Source organism: Trichomycterus rosablanca, chromosome 23, assembly GCF_030014385.1.
Source record: "Trichomycterus rosablanca isolate fTriRos1 chromosome 23, fTriRos1.hap1, whole genome shotgun sequence".
NCBI classification, from domain to species: Eukaryota; Metazoa; Chordata; class Actinopteri; order Siluriformes; family Trichomycteridae; genus Trichomycterus; species Trichomycterus rosablanca.
In genome coordinates, this window is record NC_086010.1 from 15,396,102 (window position 1) to 15,423,518 (window position 27,417).

Below are 27,417 nucleotides of genomic sequence, written 5' to 3' on the forward strand. Positions count from 1 at the left end.
ATCCTAGAAGTAGCAGGCTGACATGAATTGACCGCTGCTTCACCCAACCGTCCTTACTGTTGCCATATTGGAAACTTTAATGATTTCCAAAAGGAGTACCCACTCCTCATGCCTCAGACATCAGGAGGTGAAAAGTTCCTTCCTACACAGTTAGTTTCCTGTCATCTCCTGCTGGATGCATATCAACCCCCATGAAGCTCTGTGACTTTCAGCACTGACCACTGACCTTTTAAATATATCATGTCATCAGAGCGGGACATAAAACCCACAGCTGTCACCAAGTACAACTTCAGCTCTGGTTTTCCACACCCACCATGCATTCCCAACAGGTTTATTGCTGACCCCCTTCCCTTACTTTGTACCCCCCACATTCCCCCTGCCTGTGTGTGACCACATGCACCATTACTCGCCAGGAATCCGGACATTACTGTACACATGAGGAGCGCAGCTTCTTAGCATGTTAGCATTTCTATAATTATTAAGAGTCAGAGATGTAAACACACACTCACACAAGAAGCAGAAGATGAAGCAGAATGAAGCTTGATGGAAGTGAGTGAGTACTGACCCTGGAGAGCTGGAGGAGAAGCTGCTCTTTCAGGGCTTCGGGACACGTGTCGAGCTGAGCGCGCTGCTCGGCTAGCTGTTCATTCAGGCGCTCTACCTTTGCCCGCTCGGCATCGAGCTGGGCTTTATCCTTCACCGTACACACGGGGCACAGAGAGAGGGCAGAGGCGTTAGTGCAGGTGCAGCTGGTGGAAGCTGGGTTAGTTATTACAACAGGATGAGCAGAACATGGAGGAGCTTGATGAATGACGGTTGCGTTAAGATTATGTGAAGTATGAAGGCAGGAAAACGTTAGTGCTGGGTTTCGTGGGACGTCGGAACACTTCGGATGGTCAGCTGACCAATACCGAACCCCAACAAGCGAGGCTGAGTAGAGGATCATGTTTCAGCCCCATTTCTAGCAATTTTCGGATCTGTGGTGTACACATGATCAGTGGCATAAACACCAGCAGCTTCGATGAAGTGTCCTCTGGGTACCCCTGGGGGTCTGTAATAGGTCTAAGAAGGTCAACAGTTTTCACATGTCGGCGACCAAGTGGATGTTTTGCTATGAATTATGAGTCAGCTGGCGCTCCCTGGTGGCCACAACTGGCAGTGCCTGCAGCAGACAAAATTGGCAACTACTCTTCTGGGTGGGAAAACACCAGACTTAAAAAGGATGCCCTGTAAGGACCCTTGTTAGTAGCCTGAGGAGCCTGTATAGAAGCGGAGGAACGTTGAGATCGGTGCGTGACTCTTCATGTGCAAGACTGGCTTTGCATGCAAATCCACCGAAATATGGTCAGTGGACTGCGCATGCATCGGAGGGAACGATCGGGGTCCCCAGTAGCGGAAGACTAATTGGCTAGGCTAAATTGGGAGACAAAGGGAGACAACACCACCAATCCTGGTGCTACCATTTCATAATTTCTATTACATATGTGATTTAGGATACAGCACCTATTTATTTTACATTTCCATTTTTGGTATTTAGCAGATGCTTTTATCCAAAGCAGTATACAGTCTAAGCAGTTGAGGTTTAAGGGAATTGCTTAAGGGCCCAACAGTGGCAGCCTGGCAGTGGTGGGACTTAAACCAGCAAACTTCTGATTACTAGTCCAGTACTAGTAAACCTAGAATTAGAATTTTCACGAATTGTCTGACCCTGAGCATGTTGGACATCCGGTTCCAAACCGGCAGGCGTTAATGTAGGGTCCCGACCCCAGCCAGAGCTAGAACAGCCGTCTTTCTGGTCAGGTTTTCCACAGTGTGTCTGTGGGAATTTGTAAACGTTCGTGAAGTCAGGCACAGATGTCAAAGGAGAAGACTCAGTTCGCAGACAACAGTAAGCCCACGGTAAAGTAAGGTACGGTAAGGACACTGGAGTATCTAAGCATCTGCTGGAAGGTGCTGGCTCTGCTCTCAGGTCCAGTGTGAGAAATAGAGCACACATACCTCCGGAGTATAAGAAATATGAAGCTGTGAGTGTGAAACGGAAAGACCGGGGGCAAGGGGGGGTAGATTATCGCCTGTACACAGTCTGACAGGCTGCCAAATGCTGTGTATGTGTACAAGTACTTAATATAAATATATACTGTATATATCTCTCATTTTAAAAAAGGTTGGCCTCATCTTGGCCTTATTCTGATGATTTGCACTAAATGGTGTCAGCCAGGTTTATGTAGTCCGGACAGTAGCTGCTGATGCCAATCCTCAACCAGGCTTTTAAGTGAAAAATACAAAAATGGCGCAAACTGGCTACTGATGAATGAAAACTTTGTAGATTAGCGGTGCTTTAGGTGGGCTGAGGAAAATTAAAGAAACTGTGGCCACATTTCATGTTAATCACGTTGAGGACCCCTGATATACAGTATATATATATATATATATATATATACATATATACATATATATATATATATATATATATATATATATATATACTGTATATATATATTATATGGTCAAAAGTATGTGGACACCTGTCAGACAGCTTCCAATCATTTATAAAGGCTGGACCCATTCAGCTCACGGTTGACATTCTAACTCATCCCAAAGTTATTCAGAGGTCACTTAAGGTCAAGGCTCTGTGCATACTGTTGCAACCTTCAGCCATACAGTGTGTGTAAGCGTGTCGGGTTGGATACCTGAGTCTTCTCGTCTTGCACCTTCTTCTCCAGGTCCGCCATCTTGTCCTTGAGCTGCTCGAGCGCTTCCTTTTCCTGCTGCAGCTGAGCCATCTCGGACTCCTGCTCTCCTTCCAACAGGGCACGCTCCACCTCCGCCTGCATCCACACAGTCATCGCTACATTAACATTTTGAGTCTTTATCCTAAACATCTGGTCACACTAGAGTCTTTGCAGCATTGTGGATTAGTTAGCGAATTCAGTTAGCTATAGCCAAGTCAGTAATGCTATTTAATGTCCCACTGTACCCTGGAAGACCAAATCAGGCCCTGTGTATAGACAAACCTTAACATCATCACAGCCCTCACAAGTTTGATTTGAGTTGAACTCGACTTGAACATCATGTTTGTTTAAATGAGGTCATGTGACTAAATGACAGACGGTGAGGTCATTTTTCCAAACAAGGTGTTGAGGTCATTAACGACCACCTATAAACCCAGTTAAATGGATATTAGCTCATAGTCTGAGACGCCTGTTAAAGGTGCAATTTTCTCATTTGGTGATCTTATAAAGACGCTGTGTGCTGTTCAACTACTGCAAACTACTGGACCAGGAGCAGACCTTTCACAACCAATGAAAACGTTTATAGGGCTGTTATAATGCCTTACTGCATATAAATTCTTTATATGCAACCCTCAGCTGAGGCAAAACACAGCAAATGTAGGTCTAAGTGAAACAGCAGCTTTGCATTTATGGATAACTGAGTCTGCAGATTTTGCAGATGCACCCCACAACTTCAGTTGTGAAGGCATACAAAGGAAAGGTGGAAGAATACAGAGAGTGTAGTGTGTTCCTCCATAAATGCTGAGACTCCTTGTAAGGAATCACGTGCCTGTGGAGGCATGTCAGGCGTCAGCTGGCTGACAAGTCACGCCCAGGGATGTTCAGTATATCCGAATTGGGTACGCCAATGGAAACTGTATTTAATTCGGCTGTTTAGGATCATGGGGTCATTTCAAAGTCAAGGCAAAAATTTGTCAGCTTTATCTATAAAATCTGGGACATTATCGGTTCCACCCTTGTAAAATTCAAGTACAAACATCTTCTTCTCCAGGAAACCCCTAACCCTATCCCTAACCCTAACCTTAACCTTAACTCCAGCAACAGAAAATATGGGACGTGGCAATATAGCAGCATAGGTTTCCGATTTTCTCTTTCGCCGCCCTGCCACGTGTCTACGTACTTGAAATATCTCCCCAAAATTACATCCCCTCCCTCTTTACCTCGCTTTCTGACTCGTCCATCTGGTTGTCCAGCTCTTTGATCTTCTGTTCCAGCTCCTCCATGTTATTGAACACCTGGATCCTTTCTTCTTCTATACGCGTCACCTCCTGCTTCGACCGCACCTCCTCCTCAAATACCTGCCGACAACATCGCATGGTTACTGGGTTTATCGGGTCCAAGCAGGTTAAATATTTATAAACTGACATAGAAACTAGTGATTGGTAGTGACTCCAGCTGTTCGGGCAAATCCTATATGACCTTGTATCGGCTATACAGTGCACTACTTGGTTCAGATTCCACCTGCCGGAACTCGAGGACCTGCTAATTTTTTCGGCTTATTACTAAACACATTCCTTCTCATGCTGTCACACATGCTATGTTTTCTATATATCTGAAGAGCCCCCCCCCCATTTTCCTCCCAATCTAGTCATATGCTGCTGACCTCCAGTCCTGACTGAGGAGAGCCGTGACAAATACACGCCCCCTCCGACATAAGTGCAGTAGCCGACTACTTCTTTTCACCTGCACTAGGCGGATTCATATGGGGTGTACCGAGAGTCACGCACTGATCTGCATTATCCCCCGTCTATATGCAGGCACTATCGGTCAGCCAGCAGAGGTCTTAATTGCATCAGTTATGAGGAATCCCTTCCGGCAATCCAACCCTACGGACGAGCCAATCGGTGTCTGTCTAGGCGCCCAGCCTGCCGGTAGCAGAACTGATATTCGAAATAAGAATACATTTAATAGCTGTTCAGCACGGTGGCTTAGTGGGTAGCACTGTCGCCTCACAGCAAGAAGGTCCTGGGTTCGATCCCCAGGCGGGGCGGGGCGGTCCGGGTCCTTTCTGTGCAGAGTTTGCATGTTCTCCCCGTGTCTGCGTGGGTTTCCTCCGGGAGCTCCGGTTTCTTTCCACAGTCCAAAAACATGCAGTCAGGTTAATTGGAGATGCTGAATTGCCCTATAAGTGAATGGGTGTGTATGTGTGTGTGTATGTGTGTCTGCCTTGCGATTGACTGGCATCCCGTCCAGGGTGTTACTGTGTGCCTTGCGCCCATTGAAAAGCCCATTGAGAATAATTGAATGTATAATAGCTGCTTCTACTTTACCAACAGTCTTGGAAGAGGGCAGTTATAGCCTGCTGGACTCGTAACCAAAAGGTCACTGGTTCAAACCCTCACCAAGCTGTCACTGTTGGGTCCTTGGGCAAGGCCCTTAACCCTGGATTGCTTCAACAATATGATGTCACTTTGAATAAAAGACGTGTGCCTAATGTGCGCCCCACGTTAACACAAACACTCTTCCGTGAACTCTCTATATTAGGAAACTGATGTTTATCTCTGTTCGGCACAGTTTATGCTATCGAGTGAGTCGCAGACCTGCAGCACTGTTACATAATGAAGCAGGAGGGAGAAGAAAGTGAGAAAGAATCCAGTGGGTTTCTGCCCCGGATGTCCGAAGATTCACATCATTTGTGCAGCCCCGCCTGTGAATGATTTATGAATACTGTATGTTTAATTAGAACAAGAAAAGTGCACTTGTTTGTGAGTTATTAGCTTAGACAGTTTGTTAATAATCTGAACCTGGATGAAAAGTAGACCACATGTTATGAGTAATTCATGTACAAATGCAGGCGGCTCCCAAAGCATGGAAAAACAAGATCAAAAAAGAATAAAAATGTGTCTGTGAGGCAGATTTATGCTGGATGAAGAAAAGAATCATTTCCAGCATCTGGTTCCATATGCTCTGTGTACGGCTTGCAGATGTGATCATATATTGCATATTTTTATAGGCGTTACTCAACTAAAAACAGCATTCGGTCTTTCTGATCTACCACATCTGTCACACAAGGGAAAGTATTACAGACCTGGGTTTTAGAAAGGGGCTCGGGTGGTTACTCTGAGATCAGGGTTCAGCATACAGATTGCTGTGAAACAAGAAGGAGGCTCAGTGATGTTTTGGGGGTGCTTTACTGTCTCAGGGAACAGTGAATGTAGCCTGGTGTCAGAAAGCTCTGGGATAATGGACGAGAGGAAAACATAGGTCTATGCTCTGTGTATGGATTGCAGATGTGATCATATATTGCATATTTTTATAGACGTTACTCAACTAAAAACACCATTTGTTGTTTCTGATCTCCATCATCTACCACATGTGTGGCATAAGGGCAAATAAGGGTACAGACCTGGGTTTTAGAAAGGGGCTCGGGTGCTTACTCTGAGATCTGGGTTCAGCATACAGATTGCTGTGAAACAAGAAGGAGGCTCAATGATGTTTTGGGGTTGCTTTACTCACTCAGGGAACAGTGAATGTAGCCTGGTGTCAGAAAGCTCTGGGATAATGGATGAAAGGAAAACATCTGACCATTCTGAAGTGGCCTGTTATGAGTCCATGCTCTGTGTATGGATTGCAGGTGTAATCATGTATTGCATATTTTTATAGGCGTTACTCAACTAAAAACAACATTCGGTCTTTCTGATCTACCACATCTGTCACACAAGGGCAAGTATTACAGATCTGGGTTTTAGAAAGGGGCTCAAGTGGTTACTCTGAGGTCTGGGTTTAGCATACAGATTGCTGTGAAACAAGAAGGAGGCTCAATGATGTTTTGGGGTTGCTTTGCTGGCACATTGAATGTAGCCTGACCATGAAAGATTTAGCAGATAATTGCAGAAAGCACAAAGCAAGTATTTACCGACAGCTCACCTTGTTCCGTGCTTGTCGAGGGGACGGAGTAGGGGTGGAGCTGCGTGGACCCAAAGCACTTAACTCCGCCCTGACATCTCTTTGGCTCTCCCCAAAGCCATTTTCCACAGAATCAGAGAAGACGGTTTCCTCCTCGGTTACCTGCAGCTTCTCCAGCTCCTTGTTGATCTTCTGCAGGTCGGCCACGGCTGAGCCGCTCCGGTCCCGTTCTAGACACAGGTTCAGGATGGTCTCCAGACGCTGACGCTCCTGAAGGACAGAGTAAACAAACCATATAAGCTCTTGTTTGGTTGTGTTTATGCTGTAAAGGATTTTTGGGGTGCTCACCATACTTTGAACCTCTTCTGAAATCTTCCAGATGAGTTCTGGTAGTTTATTCCTGACACATTATGGGTCTGTCTGAAAACCTAGCGAGCTGCCTTGCTTCCTACTGCCTACCTACCTAGGCAGCTGCCCAAGTAGAGAGGATTCTAATAAGACATCGACTTGCTTCCTCATCATTCAGTCAGATTATAGTCAGAAATAAGGCACCTTAGTAGGCAGCATTTTAAAAGATCTAAGAATTCGGACAGCCTTCTTCTCGGGGGCGTGTAGGGTGACGTAAGATGCATCTATGTAGAGAGATCACTAAGTTTTTAGACAGACCCCCATCCTGTTAATACTGATTTAACTCTACCAGGTAGTCTCACTTCGAATCTAATGATCAAGTACTAGTGTTAGCAAGTAAGCAGTCAGAAATTGTTGCCTGCCAATGAAGGTCCAATTACACTGATGGAAAGGGGTACAGGGGGGCTGATGGACTGTTTATAGCAATAGATGGGCTGGAGCCAGTGTACCAAAATGGTAAACATACCTGATAAACGACCAACAAGTGCAAATGAGTGCAAAGACCAGTCTTCCCAGCGGAAGAGAACGCTAAATAAACATACATCCTTCGGGAATCTGCTTTGACCCTAATCAAGAGCCGGAAAGGACTTTCTCTGCCTTGGAATAAATGATTAAATCCGACTACGACGCTCGAGTTTGAACTCTGAGCCAAAATAAGTCGTCCAACAGATTGAACCGTGATTCATCCAGATGTGCGTTGACGATACAGTCCATGTAGAGTCAATTACAAGAATCGAACCCGGATTTACTTCATTTGCAGCTGAGGCTGGAACAGTTTTACGAAAGCACACGAGACTGAAACAAGCACATCAGGACCAGACATCGACTTCCTGTACATAGCAAACTAGGGCTGGAATAAACAGCTGGATTCAATAGGAGTCACCCAGGCACCGTTGGACAAAAAGACCTGGCTCACAGTCCATGTACCAGTTCATCCCATAGATGTTCATTGAGATTAAGTTAGGGGTCTTTTTTTCCACCCCCCCCCCACACACACACACACAATCTAGTCGTGTCCAATTACCCTGATTGCGTCCTCTATACTGATTCGACCCTTCACCGCTGACTGAGGACATACGCCCCCTCCGGCACGTACAGTCAGAACAGACTGCAATTTTTCACCCGCAGGAGTCGAGTTCATACACCGACGGGCACTGTGTACGGAGGGCCACACCCCCATCAGCATTATTCCTCAGCCCTGTGCAGGCGCCATCGGTCAGCCAGAAGGGGCTGCAGTCGCACCAGTTATGAGGACCTATGATCCGACTTTTTACCCCTAACCCTGAACAACAGCCAATCATTGTTCATGCTGCCGCCCAGCCCAGTCGGAAGGCAGAGCTGAGATTCGATTCGATGTATACAAAACCCCAACTCTGGTGTGCTAGCGTACGTTTTTACCGCTGTGCCACCTGAGCGGCGATTTCTGCTATTCTTATTATTGGAAGACAGCTGATGACCCACATAAATAAGGCTAGTTTGAGTGCACTCATTACAAAGTACACAGGGTCTCTTGGCAATGTCGCGCCAAAAACCAAAACTGTGACCTGACAGGGGGTCACAGCGACTTCAGACTCGACTCGGACTCATTTCAAATGACTCGGACTCGACTCATTACTCGCAAAAAAATGACTCGTAAGCAACAAGAGTCCCTAGCGACAGCATGTGTTAACATTAGTTACATTAGTTACGTGTGATAATTATGTATATATATATATATATACATATCTATTTATCTAATAATGCTCCGGCCATCTTAACCTGCACGCAATGTGTAAATGTTCAAGCCAGCTTCCAGTGTAGTGATGAAGCGTCGCTCCCTACTCCCTACACAGTTTGAAGTTCACTTCATTTGAACATTTTCGTTACCTTTGAATTGGAATCTCACTTAAAAAGTTGGAACACCCTACGTAGTGTACTTCACGGGAACAACTTGGATGAACGGAACACTCCTACAGAATTGGCGCTAATGCTTGAAAGAACCGCTTTCTGAACCAATCAGACCTTCTGATTGTAATTTCTAGTAAGAAATGCATTGTTAGTTATTTGCATTTATTCAGTTTGCAGCACACAGATGATTGTCAATGAAACGCTTGATCGGCTTTCTAACAAGTTTCTAACGTGTTGTACTTCACAACCGGGAAAAGTTTGGAGGTTTTTAATTATAAGCACATTTACAAAATAACGAATTCTATTCCTAATGGGGCACACGGCTATACATTTAATAGCATTTGGAAGAACATAAGCTAAGGTAAGCAGCGGTTATGAATTTTTTGCCGTGTTTTGGATTGTGGCCGCTGTGCTGTGATTTATCGCTCGCTTTTGTTTTGCGATGAAAACAAAACGTATCAGTTTAAGCTTTTAACTGGTACCTTCTCGTTACGAAAATTACATTCATTTGCACAATGACTAGGAAAGTAAAGGCACAAAGTAAAACAGCAAAATACAGTTGCTAGTCTGTTGTTTTTAATCTGAACGTACATATTATTTGTTTATTTCTATGCTACATTTCCAATATATGTTTATGTATTTTGTATATTATATTGACTCATGACTTGACTCGGACTCTAGATGATAAAACCATACTGACACAATCTGCACCCAAGTGTGCATTTACTTTCTGAGGGTGCGGTCAAACTAGCCCTGTTTATATGGACACAGAGAAGTCCGAACGTACAGTCAATCATTAGGAGACCAAGCCACAAAGATAAATGACAGAACCACCAAATGCATAACATACTTTTAAGTCTATTTGCCTAGATTTGAACCTCATATACCTCACATTGACTTATTTAAAAGGGTTCAAGCTCCAAAAATCTAATAAAAAACACACTCACCATGTAGATAGTGCCAGAAGTCATGGGGTCAAGGTGCATACTGGTCCCACAGTGGCACCAAGAACCAACCAGAATCAAAACCAAACCCGTTAATACACGATCACAGACGGCTTGACCAAGTGGACCAGACTGTCAGGACTGAACTGTAACACGCCGGACAGGTTGAGCGCCTCTAAAGAAGTGGGCTGTGTGTGAAACTGTACGCCACCCAAAAGAGACCTGGCACCGAGTGGCGCTGGGGACGGAAATATAGTAGCCAAGTGATTTAATCCTTCCGCTTTTTGCCATGTCACACGGTTCCAGGGTTTAACTCAGCAGCTGGTGTTGCCCCACTGGAGGGCATTATTAAAAAGGACCGGATGATATCTTCCCCCTCGGGATGTTAACCCTGACCCCGCGGAGATACCAGCGACTTACCAAACCAATATACACGGTTTGGACACACATGCTGGCTTTATTTAACATGGTAAAAGCTGGTGTGTTTTGAAAGCTTAGCAAGAACGAGGGCTGTAATTAAAGGAAGGGGCTGAGGTGGCGTGGGCGAAACTCAAAACACGCTGACACAAACAGGCACAAGTGTGTAAACATAAGTGTGAAAGTGGGATTAACCTTTAGACTTGAAACCTGGAGGGTTAAGTAGGGGCGTGAACTTTGACCCCTGAAAGACCAGACAACTGCGGGGTACGGTCACCTTGGATCGGATGGGTGACCAAACAATGAACAGTAGATCAAGTGTGTGTTTCTACACTCACTGTCCAGCTTAACAGCTTCACTTACCATATAGAAGCACTTTGTAGTTCTACAATTACTGACTGTTGTCAATCTGTTTCTCTGCATGCTTTGTTAGCCCCCCTTTACCCTGTTCTTCAATGGTCAGCACTGTCCACAGGACCACTACAAAGTAGGTATTATTTGGGTGGTGGGTCATTCTCAGCACTGCAGTGACGTTGACATGGTGGTGGTGTGTTAGTGTGTGTTGAGCTGGTATGCGTGGATCAGACACCTCACTGTCCCTGCTGGACTGAGAATAGTCCACCAACCAAAAATATCCAGCCAACAGCGCCCCGTGGGCAGCGTCATGTGCCCACTGATGAAGGTCTAGAAGATGACCAACTCAAACAGCAGCAATAGATGAACGATCGTCTCTGACTTTACATCTACAAGGTGGACCAACTAGGTAGGAGTGTCTAATAGAGTGGACAGTGAGTGGACACGGTAGTTAAAAACTCCACTCATACCAGCACAACACACACTAACACACCACCACCATGTCAGTGTCACTGCAGTGCTGAGAATGATCCACCACCTAAATAAAACCTGCTCTGTTGTGGTCCTGTGGGGGTCCTGACCATTGAAGAACAGGATGAAACAAGGCTAACAAAGCATGCAGAGAAACAGTTGGACTACAGTCAGTAATTGTAGAACTACAAAGTGCTGCTGATAAAATGGATAGTGAGTGAAGAAACAAGGAGGTGGTTTTAATGTTATGGCTGATCAGTGTATATACCAAGTGTTACTCTCAAAGAGCGTAAGAAGGCACAAGGTAGTAATAACATGTTTTTATAAACATATGAGCCTACACACATGTAATCCTCTCCAACTCCAATTGGCTTGTGTTTATCCTCTCTAGCACTAGCCTCTAATCCACAACCGTAAACCTCCACCACAACTACAGGCCTGTAATGACTAATGAGCGAGCGGCGAGGACCTCGGGTCCGGATCCAACCCCCCGGAAAAACGGGAACGCGGAGCAAACACGACCATCTTTCATCAGAATCCCACTTCGTTTGGAGGACCGGCAGCCCTGTCCGCCTCAGCGGTGGGCCTCCCGGAACGAGCGAGTCTGGGCGGCCACGTTCGGTGAAAGTAAATGCGGTCCAGGGTTGTCTATTAATAGGAGGGGAACGGGACTCCACCTCTGCCTGAGTTCTCAGTTCTCGTGGTTCCTACTACAAAGAGCAGATGGCGGTTACGTGTCATTAAGACGGTGGAATTTCACGATGTGTTTTAGGGAGGTTAATACACAGCTAGGTGGGCCTCTTTATTCCTGACCTCCTACAGGGACCAGAATTATACTGTACGAACTCCGCTTCCAAGGGCATTGTTACACTAACAGTCTGCTTACTCAGCCATTATGATTAAGTCGCTGATTGTTCAAAATCTAGAGCAAGATGAGGAAGAAAAATGGAACGTTTTAACTAGATCAGTGGTTGGTTGCCCTTGGATTAGCATCTAATATAAAGCTGATCTGATTATTAAGTCTTACGTGTGACAATTTTATATATATATAATTATTATTATTATGAATTATATTATTATTAATTATTATTATTATTATTATTATTAATTGTATTATTTTATTACTATTATTATTAATTCTATTATTAATTATTATTATTATTAATTATATTCTTCTTCTTATTATTATTATTAATTATATTATTAATTATTATTATTATTATTATTATAAATATTCTGCTCTCTAATAACGCTCCGGCCGTCTTAACCCGCAACGCACGCAATAGGTAAATGTTTCAGCCAGCTTCCGGCGTAGTGATGAAGCGTCGCTCCCTACTCCCTACACAAGTTCACTTCATTAGAACATTTTCATTACCTTTGGATTGGAATCTCACTTAAAAAGGTGGAATACCCTACATAGTGCACTTTACAGGAACAACTGGGGTGAATGGAACGCTCCTAAATAATTGGCGCTAATGGTTGAAGGACCGCTTTCTGAACCAATCAGACCTTCTGATTGTAATTTTTAGTAAGAAATGCTGTGACTTGACTTGGACTCTAGCCTAAAGATTTGTGACTTGACTCAGACTCTAGCCTAAAGACTCGTGACTTGACTCAAACTCTAGCCTAAGACTTGACTCAGACTCGTATTTTGTGACTTGTGAACATCTCACCCGGTCGAGGGTCTACATACATTCATGACTGGCTATGTCTCAAGGGGGAAGGTGGCTGAGGCCCTGCGGTGGATCGATGTCCTTTTCGGGGTATGGTACTGCACTGCACACTGTGATTCTGGGGACGCCACACCTATAGCGCTTTTCCACCGAAAGAACTCCGGTTCTTGAACCGGTTCCGTTCAGGTTCCACCAAATTTTGGGAGCCAAGCGTTGGAAGTGAAGAGTTGTAACATGATGGCGAAGTGTGTAGATTACCTGCCTGCGTGCATTTGTGCTGCTGTTACAGATGTTACTATTGGTGATAAGAAGATGTAGTTGGCGACTTAGCTATATTTATTTCACTGTGTGGTGGTTTCACTTTTAAACTTGCATTATGCCGCTCGAAGTGCTGATAAATGCTGGACATTAGCTCCTCAAGAGAGTCGAAAAAGCTTAACATGGCTTAATGGGGTACTAAATAGGGGTACTACTGTGACCCTAACCAGTAGGACCTAATTTTGTCCCCTCGAATATTTCAACCCCACGCTATAATGACTTAAAAAAGTTCTCACCAGTCTCTCCACCTCCTGCTCTCGCAGTCTCTCGTCTCTCTGTCTCTGGTGATAATCCTGAAGCTCTTCCTTCCCACTGAGCGAGCTGATGCTCCCCTTCCTTTCCCGGAAGCCTTGCGGGCCGATCCCTGCCTTTCCAAACGACTGCCTCCTCTCACCTATTCCCAGCTCGGGGGTCGGCGACGAGAAGACCTGACTCTCCAAATCCGAGTAGGAGCTGCTGGACGTTAGGCTTACTTTCTTGACCTGGCGTGGGCTCGTGCTCGCGTTCGATGGCACAATCACGTCGGGACGAGGGGGAGTCGGTTTGGAGCTGGAGCTGGAGTTGGACCTGGTGGACAGGGAGATGGAGACAACATCCGAATTGCCGTTTTGATGCCCAGGCTCGAGGGTGTTCGAAGAGCGGGGCCAAGGTTGGGTCAGAGGGGCGAGTTGTGCCTCACCTGGCCTGTATAAACGAGGTAGGGAGCGACTGTGGGTGACTATTCCCATGCCTGTAAGGGAACCAGTCGAGTACTTCCTTTGGCGAGGTGCCGGTTCTGGACGGCCTGCGTCCTGCGTTTGAAACCTGCGTGCCAACCGTGGGCTGGAGGGCATACTAGCTGCCCCGCTGTTACCCACTGGCGTTGGAGGAAGGGAATCCCCCACTGGGGAGGTGGAACCATTCCACAAGGAGAGCACAGAGCTTGGCGTTTGGGCACGACGGATATCCGGAACACTTAGAAGACTGTCCTGGGACTGGTTGCGACTCATTGGTCGCGAGTGAGAAAGTGATCCGTTGAGTTCTCTGGGGTCAGAGCGGCGTGGCGAGGGTGGCATGCTGCTAGACGACTGGACGGGACTTCTGAATCCGAGAGGCGGCCTTTCCGAGGTGTACAGGCGTCTGGCTTGCTCCTGATAAAACGACATGGGGCTTGAGGTGTTAGGTGTGGCAGGGGGAGACTGCCTCATGCTGAAGTAAGACGGGCTACTGTCTCCGTTGGTGCGGAGGCTGTTTTCCAGAGCCTGTTTCTTCCTCTGGAGGGTGTCCATCAATTCTTGGAGCTCTGAGACGGACCGCATGTCTCTGGAACTCGGGCTGCCCACGCTGTGACTGAAATCGCTGCTGAACTTCATGTAATCTGGGAGTGAAAAATAGTGAAAGAAATGATTAAAACACTGGAAACGGCCTGGAAAGGGCACGGATTTCTACTTGCCTCCGTCTAGGGGCAATTTACTTTGGTCAGTCTACCTGGTGGCATTTTTAAATAGTAAGAGGTAACTGGATTTTCCAGAGTAGACCCCCTTGGATGCAGGGATATCATGCCTACTACCACTGACATTGACAGCAACCGGAGCCAAAGGAGGCACTCCAAAAGAGACCCAAAAGCCAAAAGGGTGTCGACACTGACATCATTGGCTAGGTCTGAGGGTAAGGAGTGTTTGAAGCCTTGAGATAGATCGGCGTCCGGAGTGTGTGACTACATTGGACCCAGTGATTCTGGGGACGTCGGACTCTTTGCGACCCCGACCCCCTGCCTTGATAAGGCTTCTTCAATTGAATACAGTGGTACCTTGGAACTCGACGTGGTACCTTTGAAACTCTGGAGCCGAACCTGGCACTTCCTTGCAAGAAACGCCAGCAGATACCTACCTTTAAATGATCCAAATCCAACAGCTGTTTAATAGGCCAGAAAAGCTGAAAAGCTGTTTTATAAATAGAAACAAAACGTTCTCATTCGACTGCGGTTAACCACGCATAGCTTGGCTTGATTTTTTGCTTCCTCCTCCAGCCCACCTAGACGTCTCCGAGCCAAAGGCAGACGCAGAAGCGGAGGTAAACACGTGGAATGTCTTTCTCGTCATCTGCTTTGCTTCTGGAGGGAATGCGGACTGACTGTTCTGGGATTTTTGCCCGGACGGTGTCGACCGATCAAAGGAAAAATCGGATGCCTGACACACGACCTGTCATAACACGCATACTGATGCAAGCCAAACACCAAGGTACAAAAAACATCAGGAGTACCTAACATTACGCTGATCAGCCATAACATTAAAACCACCCCCTTGTTTCTACACTCACTGTCCATTTTATCAGCTCCACTTACCATATACTACAATTACTGACTGCAGTCCATCTGTTTCTCGGCATGCTTTGTTAGCCTGCTTTCACCCTGTTCTTCAATGGTCAGGACCCCCACAGGACCACCACAGAGCGGGTATTATTTAGGTGGTGGATCATTCTCAGCACTGCAGTGACACTGACATGGTGGTGGTGTGTTAGTGTGTGTTGTGCTGGTATGAGTGGATCAGACTCAGCAGCGCTGCTGGAGTTTTTAAATACCATGTACACTCACTGTCCACTTTATTAGACACTCTTCTAGACCTTCATCAGTGGGTACAGGACGCTCCCTACGTGGCGCTGTTGGCTGGATATTTTTGGTTGGTGGACCATTCTCAGTCCAGCAGTGACAGAGAGGTGTTTAAAAACTCCAGCAGCGCTGCTCTGTCTGATCCACTCATACCAGCACAACACACACTAACACACCACCACCATGTCAGTGTCACTGCAGTGCTGAGAATGACCCACCACCTAAATAATACCTACTCTGTAGTGGTCCTGGGAGAGTCCTGACCATTGAAGAATAGAGTGAAAGGGGGCTAACGAAGCATGCAGAGAAACAGACGGACTACAGTCAGTAATTGTAGAACTACAAAGTACTTATATATGGTAATATTTATTTTCTGTCAACACTTCATCCTTGGGTGCATCTGGAGGGAACTTAAGGGTGATACACCCTGCCATTCCACATACTAAAGGTGAAGAATTCATCATGTATCCAGCTCTCGCTGTGTTTTGATGGAGTCCTAGAGCCTTAGAAATGGCATTCTAACACTTATTATTATTATTATTTTTGGCAAATTCCCGTTGTTCTTCCAATGCAGTCCTTTCAAATTCCCAGTTGGTGTGACGGAGTCTCAAGGATCTCCCCACCCCACCACTTAGCAGAGGTCGCATTTGCCGCAGCCATTTTTCGACTGGATCCCAGCCAATTCCAGCTGTGGTTTGGCTTGGAGTCCACGCCAGCTCGAGCACATGGGGGAAACATAGGAAAGTTATATTTTTTCCTAGATGATTTAAGGTTACTCAAATTGCTATGCTGATAATATAATTTGTAATGAATAAAATTTTGATATAAATGCGCACTAAGCCAAAGGATAAGAAAATAACCCCAAATCTGAGTGTTGGTCCGGCGCTTAAAGGAATTTTAAAGACAAAAGAGCCTACAGACTGACCATCAATCACCACCTATAACAAACCACATCAGTAAAAAGGTCGGCATTCCTCAAGGCTCGAGGCTCGGCACGCAAACCGTGTCTGCGTTTCTCAGACAGCCGACCCTCGACGACCCTCAGACGGGGCTTGCACTTCAAAGGCCACTTTTGTAGGGTGTCTGCCTGGTGCCTGATAACACACACCTGTCCGAGATAAAGAAGGGAACCCTGGTTACCTGTAACCGAACCCTTAAATTCATACGCACGGCTGCTGAGGCTCCACATGGGGGCTGTTTGAGATATCGGATCCATGGAGGAGAATCAAAGGAGGTCTTTCATTTCGGAGCATGCTGTGTATCTGGATGGGGACATGAAGAGCTAGAGGAACTGATTATCGCCACATGGTTTCACCTTGCAAAAATAGGCATAATTCTTGGGACGCAGACTAGAATCCGCTCCCTCCAACAGGGGTCAAGTGTGTTGGTGGATTCTCACAAAGATCCAAAGAGCCATATTATAAGGAGGGACACACTATGCCCTATGTGTATCCTCTGACTCTCTTGCTGGCACCTTGACCACCTTGAATCACTAAGAGTTGTGTCTGCTGAGCACCCGGCCAGGCCGGTAGCGCCACTGAACTCATAACACTGGTCGGCTGACCCGAACACCCGTAATTCTGGGACTGTTTTGCTCTGCACTGTTGTGCCAATACTCTAGATGTTCTGGAGCTACCACATCCTGCCAGATGCTTATTCGTCATGCTCACTTGACGCCGACTCCATCTACAAGGGTCGACTAGCGTCAATAAGGCAGAACAAACAAACAAGACAAGGAGAAATAATAGGCGGTGCCTGGTTAAAGCTGGCATAGTTACCTGTGCTGTAGACCAGCGGAGATACGGGACTCTTCTGAGGAAGCATGTTCTTCATTCGGTTGGCCTCCTCCGGGTGGTTGAAACGGAAGAAGTAGGATTTACCCAAACACAAGGAATAACCTACAAAGAAAATAAGATGGATTTAGGCACATTGCATCGATTGCAAAAGTATTTGGACACCAGACCTCGAGTATGTGCGACATTCCATTCCAAAAGCAGGTGGTACTAAAATAGAACAACGTCTAGGTGATCTTTTCAGCCCTAACAATAGCCACTTTTTGGAGAAGGCTTCTCACAGGCTTTGATTTATGTCTGTGGGAATTTGTGCCATTTAGTGAAAAGAGCATTTGCACAGCTGGGCAGTAATGTTGGTCAAGAAAGCCACAATTGATGTTCAATGGGGTTGAAGTCTGAGCTCTTTGCAGGCCACTGGAGTTTCTTCATTTCTTTGTAGACAAGTAAAGGCCTTCCCTAAACTGTTAGAAGTTTGAAATCAATATAATTTACTTAAGACACCTATTATCAATAATAATAATAATAAAATAGAAGGGGTGTCCGGATACTTTTGTCCAGATAGTGTATGTTGAAGCAAAGCTGGACAGTAGAGTTCATCATCCATCGTCCATCAATCCCCATTGACTTGAGTGTTAAACATTACATCGGGGTCATGACCTGGTCATGACTGAGTCTGGAAATGTTTGGACAGCTGTGGCTCAGAGTCCTGAAGGTACACACAGATCCAGCAAACAGCGTTTTCATCAATCACCACCATAAAGTTCTGCAAAGTTCTTCATTTCTCTTTGCGTATTGTTTTGTTTGGAACACTATATGGCCGAAAGTATGAGGACGCTCAACCGTGACCCTGTTGGCCATCCCGTTCTTAAACTCTAGGTATTAATATGAATCTGGCTCCAGTTCCTTCACCACAAACACCACATCTTTATGGACCAGCACAGTCAATCTGGAACAGGATTAGATGCTAATTTATAATTTTAAGCATTAAATCACTCTAGGTCACTACCACTGAGATCTGGGGTTCCAATCCCAGCAATGCTGAGATCGGCCAGTCAGCCAGCTACACAGATTGGTTATTATCTCAGCTGGCACAACCGGCAAGTGCCTGTAACAAAATTGCCCTCTAGTCAGACAAATAATTGGTGGGATCTTCAAGGCTCTGTAAGCACCCTCCTTGGCTACCATTGGGATCCCCAGCGGTGGAATGGCTATGCTAAATTGGGTAAAAAGGGGGCAAAATGCATTGGCTATGTCTGTGGGGTAGGATGAAGTGCACGGTCCCAAGCCTGGATAAAAATCAGAAGGGGTTGCATTAGGAAGCGCATTCAGTGTAAAAACTGTGCCAGGTCAGGTATGTTGGCCAGAATGATCTGCATTTGGTGTAATTAGCAGGGGTGTCCACATTTATTTGGCCATATAGTCTGTTTATTACCTAATTTATCTGTAAAATGACATTCTGTGATAGAATGAAAATCTTCTTTGTAGATAGACTGGTTTAAAATGTAAATATATTGTAAATACTGGTGTACTCTACCACATTTTAACATACTAGTAGACTTAAATAATCAGATTTTAATCATCCAATTAATGCTCTGGGTCAGAAGTAATCGCCCATCCTGCCTTTCCTGTAACTTGCCTCTACACAAGCCATCTTCTCCCCCAATACCCTGTTTCCCCTCCACATTATTTCCATTGCCAATCATCTGCAACTAAAATTGGCCACCTCACTGATTAACAACCATACGCCAACATACTGTATGAGGTGGAGGGAAAGGAGAACGAGGAATCAGCCCCACATCAGTATTTTCCACAGATCTGAAATGAGAGCTCACAGAAAAGCAAAGCAGTGGCTTTGAGGCCCAAAGAGTAGAGAGCAGAATAACAAATCGTTGAAACTATTTGGAACCTCTTTTTGTGCTCTTTACCAAACCCCAAACCTCCGAGCGCAGGATGTGGAGCTTGTTTCTGCTTGCTAAGTGAAGAAAAAGTGATTTTAAGTTATTTAAAACCAAAAAGTTTGACTTCCGTACATACATTTCAAACATCTATGATAACAGGGTGTGACAAAGACAAAGAAGCATCGAATTAAACCAAAAACATTAACAAAGTAAATTGGCCCAATAATAGAGAAGAACAGATTTGGACAAGACACGCATTCATGGTGCTGGGGATTAGCTAGACTGGACTAAATCTCACTGCTACTGCCATCAACAGTAGGCAGCTGTAGCCTAGTGGTTAAGGTACTGGACTAGTAATCAGAAGGTCACTGGTTCAAACCCCACCACTGCCAGGTTGCTGCTGTTGTTGCCTTGAGCAAGGCCCTTAACCCTCAATTGCTTAGATTGTATACTGTCACAGTATTGTAAGTCGCTTTGGATGACTTACAATAGTCTGCCAATGCTGAAAATGTAAATGTCAACAAAGCTAGTAATACTGGTACAACTCAGGAACAAATCAGGAAAAGTTGGGACAGTATGGAAAATGCAAATAAAAAAACCCAGCAAATGTTGGGACGGTAAAGCGTTTACCTTACCACTTTGTAATCTTGCCAACACTGATTTGGGGTTGAAGTACTACTGGTGGTACTACTGGAATTTAAAAAGCCCCCAGGTGGTACTCCAAGTGATCGACTTTCTAAGTTTCTTCCGAGGTTACAGTTTAGCTAATTAATGAACCCCTCCGAACTGTTGTTTTTACCATTTTTTGGGGTTCGCCCAATCCCATTATGACCATTTATATACACTATATTTTAAGGGAGAATTTGAACAAGTGTATATGTATAAATCAACGTGTAGTGCATCTTGGGAAGCACCAGACCTCTTCTATAGTGCAGGTCCTCTCTAGAGACTAAGTAATGACCCCCCACCCCCAAACTGTTGTTTTTACCATTTTTGTGGGGTCAAAGTATTAATTAGGAGGGTCAGACCATCCAATCTCATTATCACCAATTAAATACAATATACTGTATATGTTTAGGAGAACATGTAGTGCATCTTGGGAAGCACCAAATCTCTTCTATAGTGCAGGTATAGTCTGGAGACGAACTAATAGTTTTTGGGGGTCCAAGTATCAGTTAGGAGGGTCAGACCACCCCAATTAAATTATGACAATTTAAATACACTATATAAGTGTACTTGTTTAGGTCAACGTGTAGTGCATCTTGGGAAGCATCAAATCTCTTCTATAGTGCAGGTATAGTCTGGAGACGGTTTTGGGGGTCCAAGTATTAATTAGGAGGGTCAGACCGCCCTAATCCCAATATAAACATTTGAATACACTATATTTTAAGGGAGAATTTATGTGTGTATGTTAAGTGTATATGTTTAGGACAACGTGTAGTGCATCTTGGGGCCAGTGATAGCTCAGTGGTTAAGGTACTGAACTAGTAAACAGAAGGTTGCCAGTTCAAGCCCCACCACCATCAAGTTGCCACTGTTGGGTCCCTGAGCAAGGCCCTTAACCCTCAATTGCTCATCGTGTTCAGCTCATTGTGTAAGTCGCTTTGGATAAAAGCGTCTGCTAAATGCTGAAAATGTAAATCTTGGGAAACACCCAAGATGACAGCCCAGCCCATCCCTTCACCCCCGAACTGTTGTTTTTACCATTTTTGTGGGGTCCAAGTATTAATTAGGTGGGTCGGACTGCCCCAATCCCATTATGACCATTTAAATACACTATACTGATTACTACACCACTCAGACTCCTGAGCTTGCGTGAACCACATACGCCAAATGGAATTCAATCACCTGTCTAGTCATCATGATGCCCATCACTAACTAAAATACTTCAACTTGCCTAAGATATGTCTAAGTCTAACCACTGTAATTTTGAATTGTAGTCCTGGTCCACCTTTCATTGCCCTCAGTAAAATTAACCATCATTAACATTCCAGAGCCCTGACTTTTGGACTTTTGGCCCGTATATCCTTCAAATGCATTCCTGTGTTGGAGAGCTGGCAAGTCCGGGCTGATTTTCTTACATTTTTCCGCGCTTTCAAAGGCTGGCTGGAGGAAAACGAACCAAAATAGGACAACGGCGGCGTTAACGGTATGGCTGCGTAACAAACCAGATAAGAACAATGTGCCAGATTGGACGCTTTGTACGGCAAGTGATCTGAGAGACGATAAACACGGTTCATCATGCTATGAAGAACAAAATCTATATATATATATATATATATATATATATATATACACACCTCAAAGGACGGGTTCCTTCACTGCACTGTAGCTGTGTGTGTTTAGTCTACCCAGCTGTGTTTCCTTGACTGCTATTTTGACAAAGGGACGCCGACAGACCTGGTATACCAGGTGTTGTGTTGAGATTTAGTTTATACCTAATGCTCAATTGCGTCACCTCCTTGGAGAAGAGAAGAGTAGCAGGTCCTGTGGAAATCATTACCCCCCCCCACCCCCAAAAAAAGTACATTTAATTTCCAGAGCTAAGAGATTTAATACGGCTCCACTGTTGGTTTCTTGTATCTCAGTGCAATTTCCTTCATCCTGCAAAACATTCCGCCTCGTAAACCCGCTCACAGGGACGGATTAATAGATCCTCGGTCTAATCCAACTTTACGGGCGACGCTCGACTTTGTTGTCACCGGACCGGGACAGTGCCACATGTAGTCAATTTTCTGGCAGTCAAAGAGCTTTATTTTTAACTACGTTCGTTTATTCCAGGCCCCAAGGGTTTATTGACTGACTAATTAACTCTTAAATTTGCTCTTAAAAATAAAATTTGTAGTTCTACAATTACTGACTGTAGTCCATCTGTATCTCTGCATGCTTTGTTAGCCTCCTTTCATGCTGTTCTTCAATGGGCAGGACTCTCCCAGGACCACTACAGAGCAGGTATTATTTGGGTAGTGGATCATTCTCAGTACTGCACTGACACTGACATGGTGGTGGTGTGTTAGTGTGTGTTGTGCTGGTATGAGTGGATCAGACACAGCAGCGCTGCTGGAGTTTTTAAACACCTCACTGTGACTGCTGGAAGTGTGGTAGTGTGTGTTGTTCTGGTAAAGGTGTATCAGGTGCAGTAGTGTTGTTGGTATATTTACATATTGTTTAAACATACTGGGGTCTTTATTAGGAACACATACACTGTTATCACTGATTGTAGGTGTACAGTTAGACATTATTATTATTTTTCTTCATCATAGAATGAATAAAATGCCTTTATTTGTTATATATACATATACTGGTGTATAGTAGAACAAAATTCATTCTTCACAAATCCCAGCTTGTTTGGAAGCGGTGCCCCTGGAGCAGAGAGGGTTAAGAGTTTTGCGCAAGAGCCCAACAGTGGCTGCATGGCAGAGCTGGGACCTGGGATTCGAACTCTCAACCTTTCAATTGACACCCCTTTATTATTGTAATGAGTAATGAAATACCCTCTGATCATATGACACTGTTGGATGTTATATATTGTTACATGGAGCACTATTCTCCTCCCAGGATTGACACTGAGGTGTTTAGAAATCCCAACAACACTGTTTCACCTACTACAGTACAACACATATTACAGAGTCATTACAACATTAGAGATTGCATTGCTGAATATGTTTAGTGAGGGATCTAAATGAGTCCCCTACTAAATCAGGTTAAGTGGATAAAAAGTAATTGTATACCCACCAAGTAAAACAATCACTAAATATAGGTACCAAATAGGTGAACCTAATAAAGTGCTCAGTTACAGTAGATGCACTTACTATACTAATAATCCTCCAAAAAACAAGTTTATACAATAATCTACACAAACTACAAGCATATTAACCAAATCATGAGCCCCAAACCACCTCATAATTAATGCATATTTAATTTGTAAACAAAAACAAACCTTTTAAATGATCCCATTCATGGAAATCCACACCTTCTGATATTAATCCGCATCACAAAATAAACCCACTCCCTGGCTCCGTTTTCCTCCTGCGCTTTAATTAATCCACTTCTCGAGTACAAAACAAATAGACGAATTAATTTTTAGCTTTTCCTTTATTAAACAGCTTTAAATATGTAAAATAAAAACTTTAGTGTAGTGACTTCTAGTAATGCAAATCCATACTCAAGCCTGAGCGCAGCCGTTCTGAACAATAAGTAGTGCTTAAAGAGAAAGCTGAGCTAACCCCGCCCACTTTTACTTCAGCTCGGGTGTAAAACAGCACACTAGGCTACTATGTAGTATGTATTACGTACTGGTGTGTACTATTTTGGCATACTATTAAGTACGAAGTATGCATTCCAGGTCGTAGCATTGGCCTACCTATTAAGGAAAATGGAAGCTAGGAAAGGAAAGATGGAGAAAATACCTGAATGCAAACTAACTATAATACTGAATATTTAACTTATATAAAAGATAAACACAAAAATACAAGTATTAAACTGTATTAAACTGTCGACAGGTGAAAAAAGAACAAAAGAATGACTGTTATAACCATAATATACAGTAGTTAGCGTATACATTTCAATGGCCACTCCAGTCAAACCACACAACTACTCCCAAATACTGATATATTTCTAGTTTAAACTGTTCAAAACACAACAAATGCCACTTGATGGTGTTTCTTGCTAGTCAGTGACCAGCGTTCGTTGTGGCACAAGTAATAGTTCAGTATTTGGCAACACAAACCACCAAACAGACACATACACCGATCAACCTTAACATCAAAACCACCTCCTTGTTTCTACACACACTGTCCAGTTTATTGGCTTCACTTACCATCTACAATTACTGACTGTAGTCCGTCTGTTTCTCTGCATGCTTTGTTAGCCCCCTTTCATGCTGTTCTTCAATGGTCAGGACTCTCCCAGGACCACCACAGAGCAGGTATTATTTAGGTGGTGGATCATTCTCAGCACTGCAGTGACACCGACATGGTGGTGGTGTGTTAGTGTGTGTTGTGCTGGTATGAGTGGATCTGACACAGCAGCACCTCATTGTCCCTGCTGGACTGAGAATAGTCCACCGACCAAAAATATATCCAGCCAAGAGCGCCCTGTAGGCAGATGAAGGTCTAGAACTTGACCAGCTAAACAGCAGCAATAGATGAGCGATCGTCTCTGACTTTACGTCTACAAGGTGGACTAACTAGGTAGGAGTGTCTAATAGAGTGGACAGTGAGTGGACACGGTATTTTAAAATTCATACCAGCACAACACACACTAACACACCTGACCATTGAAGAACAGCATGAAAGGGGGATAGAAAAGCATGCAGAGAAACAGATATGGACTACAGTCAGTAATTGTAGAACTACAATATGGTAAGTGGAGCTGATAAAATGTTATACCTGATTGGTGTATTTTCAATCAATGCCAGATTGCAGTAAACATTATGTCATGCAGACATAAAGAACTTTGCCCTTTTTGTACATTTTTGGTGGCTGTTTCTCAATCTGTAAACTTGTGTGTCCTGAGTGCACTTTGTGCTGTTGAGACTGAATGCATGTTGGATTTAGATACAAGTAGTGTTTTCTTTTGATTGTATACGTAACTCATTCACCTTATCAGGTAAAGGCCAGAGTCAGGAGACACATCTCCAAGATTGGTGTCCAAGAAAATCCCTGATGATTTTACTGTAGCAAACAAAAATTGGGATACAAATTATGTAGTATAGCACATATTCTACATATTTAAACAAATAGCACTAGCAACATTTTGCTTTGTTGGGGGCATCTTGGTAGGGGTTGGGGGCACTTTTATTTTTACATGGTAAGGAACTTTCTTAATCGTACACACATCAACTTCAGACTCGACTCAGACTCGACTAATAACGTGTGGACAACAAAAGTCAGAATGTGTAAACATTAGTTACGTGTGTATATACGTATATATATGATCTGACATCATTCTGATTGTGCCATTTTCTGCTCTCTAATAACGCTCTGGCCGTCTTAACCCACAACGCACACAATGGGTAAATGTTCCAGCAAGCTTCCGGTGTAGTGACGAAGCGGAAACTCACTTAAAATGGTGGAATACCCTACGTAGTGCACTTCACAGTAACAGCTAATGTGAATGGAACGCTCCTACAGAATTGGCACTAATGGTTGAAGGACCGCTTTCTGAACTTTCTGACTTTCTGATTGTAATTGTTAGTAAGAAATGCTGTTATTTGCATTTATTCAGTTTGCGTCACACAGATGATGTGTTAATGAAACGCTTGATCGGCTTTCTAACGAGTTCGTGTTTTACTTCACGACCAGGAAAAGTTTGGAGGTTTTTAATTATAAGCTCATTTACAAAATAACGGATTATATTCCTAATGGGACAACACAAGGTTATAAATGTAATAGCATCTGGAAGAACATAAGCTAAGGTAAGCAGTGCTTGTGATTTTTTGCTGTGTTTTGTGCCGTAATTTGCAATGAAAACAAAACGTATCAGTTTAAGTTTTTAATTGGAACCTTCTTGTCACAGAAATTACATTCATTTGCACAATGACTAGGAAAGTAAAGGCACGAAGTAAAACAACAAAATACAGTCGCTAATCTGTTGTTGTTTTTTATCTGAACTTACATTTCCAATATACATTCTGTGTATATTATACTGACTCGTGACTTGACTCGGACTCATATTTTGTGACTTGTGAACATCTCTGCTGATAACACTGCTGAAGAACCCATTGGCATCAGCATTGAGGGACCCATCTTGGAACCACCACTGCTATTAACACTAAGGAACAAGTGACTTTTCAAATGAATCTTCCCCCATTGAACAAAACTCATCTGTTGAAAAGCACTAACCGCACTAACCTAATTAGCAGCACAACAGTAGCGACAGAGTCACTGTAAAATGCTTAAAACCTAATTTACCCAAACTGCCTGAGGAAGTGCGAGGCCTGAAGGTTGTTTCCATTTCACACTATCTGCTTGTGCTCTGCTTTGCAGATGTGTGATGTGGTTTTTAAATTAGCCCCCTACCGTCTTGTTTCTCTCTTCATCTCTTATAATCTCCAACACTCCAATGAAGACTAGCATCAAAGAGCACAGCTTTAATACAAGCTAACTACAATTTAAAGAGATGCTATAGCACTTTTATGTCATCTTTAGCCCATATGGAGGCAGTCAGTAACTGGAGGCAGGAATCAAACCAGGATCCTGAAAATCCATGTTGCTATATGGCACCCAATGTACAACGAGCAATAGTCTTAACTATTCACAACTACTATTAGATTTTGATTGTGGTATATTATGCTAGCCCACTACCACTGAGATAAATCTACACAGTCTACACAGACATGATTGGCTTTGTCTGAGGTGGCTGAAGCCCTGTGTTGGACTGCCACCATGTCCAGGGTACTGTATGTTCACACCCTGCACCCAGTAATTCCAGCTGGAACTGGAATGGAATGAAAAGTCTTCCAGCTTGAACGTAACCACAATAGGACAGTGTGACAGATATGTAAGTGGATGAAAATGTCACAGCGGTTCCGTCAGAGATGCCAGATGCACAAGGATCCATGGCAGTTTATACCAGAGACGTTCACAAGTCACAAAATACGAGTCAGAGTCAAGTCAAGAGTCAATACAATAAACACAAAACATATTGGAAATGAAGCGCAGAAATAAACAAATAATTTAAGTTCAGATAAAAAACAACAACAGATTAGCGAGTGTATTTTGCCGTTTTACTTCGTGCCTTTACTTTCCTAGTCATTGTGCAAATGAATGTAATTTCCGTAACAAGAAGGTTCCAGTTAAAAGCTTAACTGATACGTTTTGTTTTCATTGCGATATATCACGGCACAGCGGCCAAAATCCAAAACACAGCAAAAAAAATCATAACCGCTGCTTACCTGAGCTTCTGTTCTTCCAGATGCTATTAAATTTATAACCATGTGTCCCATTAGGAATAGAATCCGTTATTTTGTAAATGTGCTTATAATTAAAAACCTCCAAACTTTTCCCGGTTGTGAAGTAAAACACGA

At 43.9% G+C, this 27,417-nt stretch overlaps 1 protein-coding gene across 1 annotated transcript in view; it reads right to left on the reverse strand.

The window, feature by feature from the left end:
* Window positions 1-27,417, reverse strand: part of phldb2b (pleckstrin homology-like domain, family B, member 2b) — a 59,598-nt gene that overhangs the window by 17,506 nt on the left and 14,675 nt on the right. Inside the window, exons 5-10 of the mRNA XM_062985809.1 lie at window positions 17,476-17,595; window positions 13,347-14,467; window positions 6,660-6,908; window positions 3,953-4,090; window positions 2,691-2,828; window positions 566-694 (exon numbers count right to left, since the gene is read on the reverse strand). Of these exons, the coding sequence (XP_062841879.1) occupies window positions 566-694; window positions 2,691-2,828; window positions 3,953-4,090; window positions 6,660-6,908; window positions 13,347-14,467; window positions 17,476-17,595 (1,895 nt within the window). The remainder of the gene's footprint in view (window positions 1-565; window positions 695-2,690; window positions 2,829-3,952; window positions 4,091-6,659; window positions 6,909-13,346; window positions 14,468-17,475; window positions 17,596-27,417) is intronic.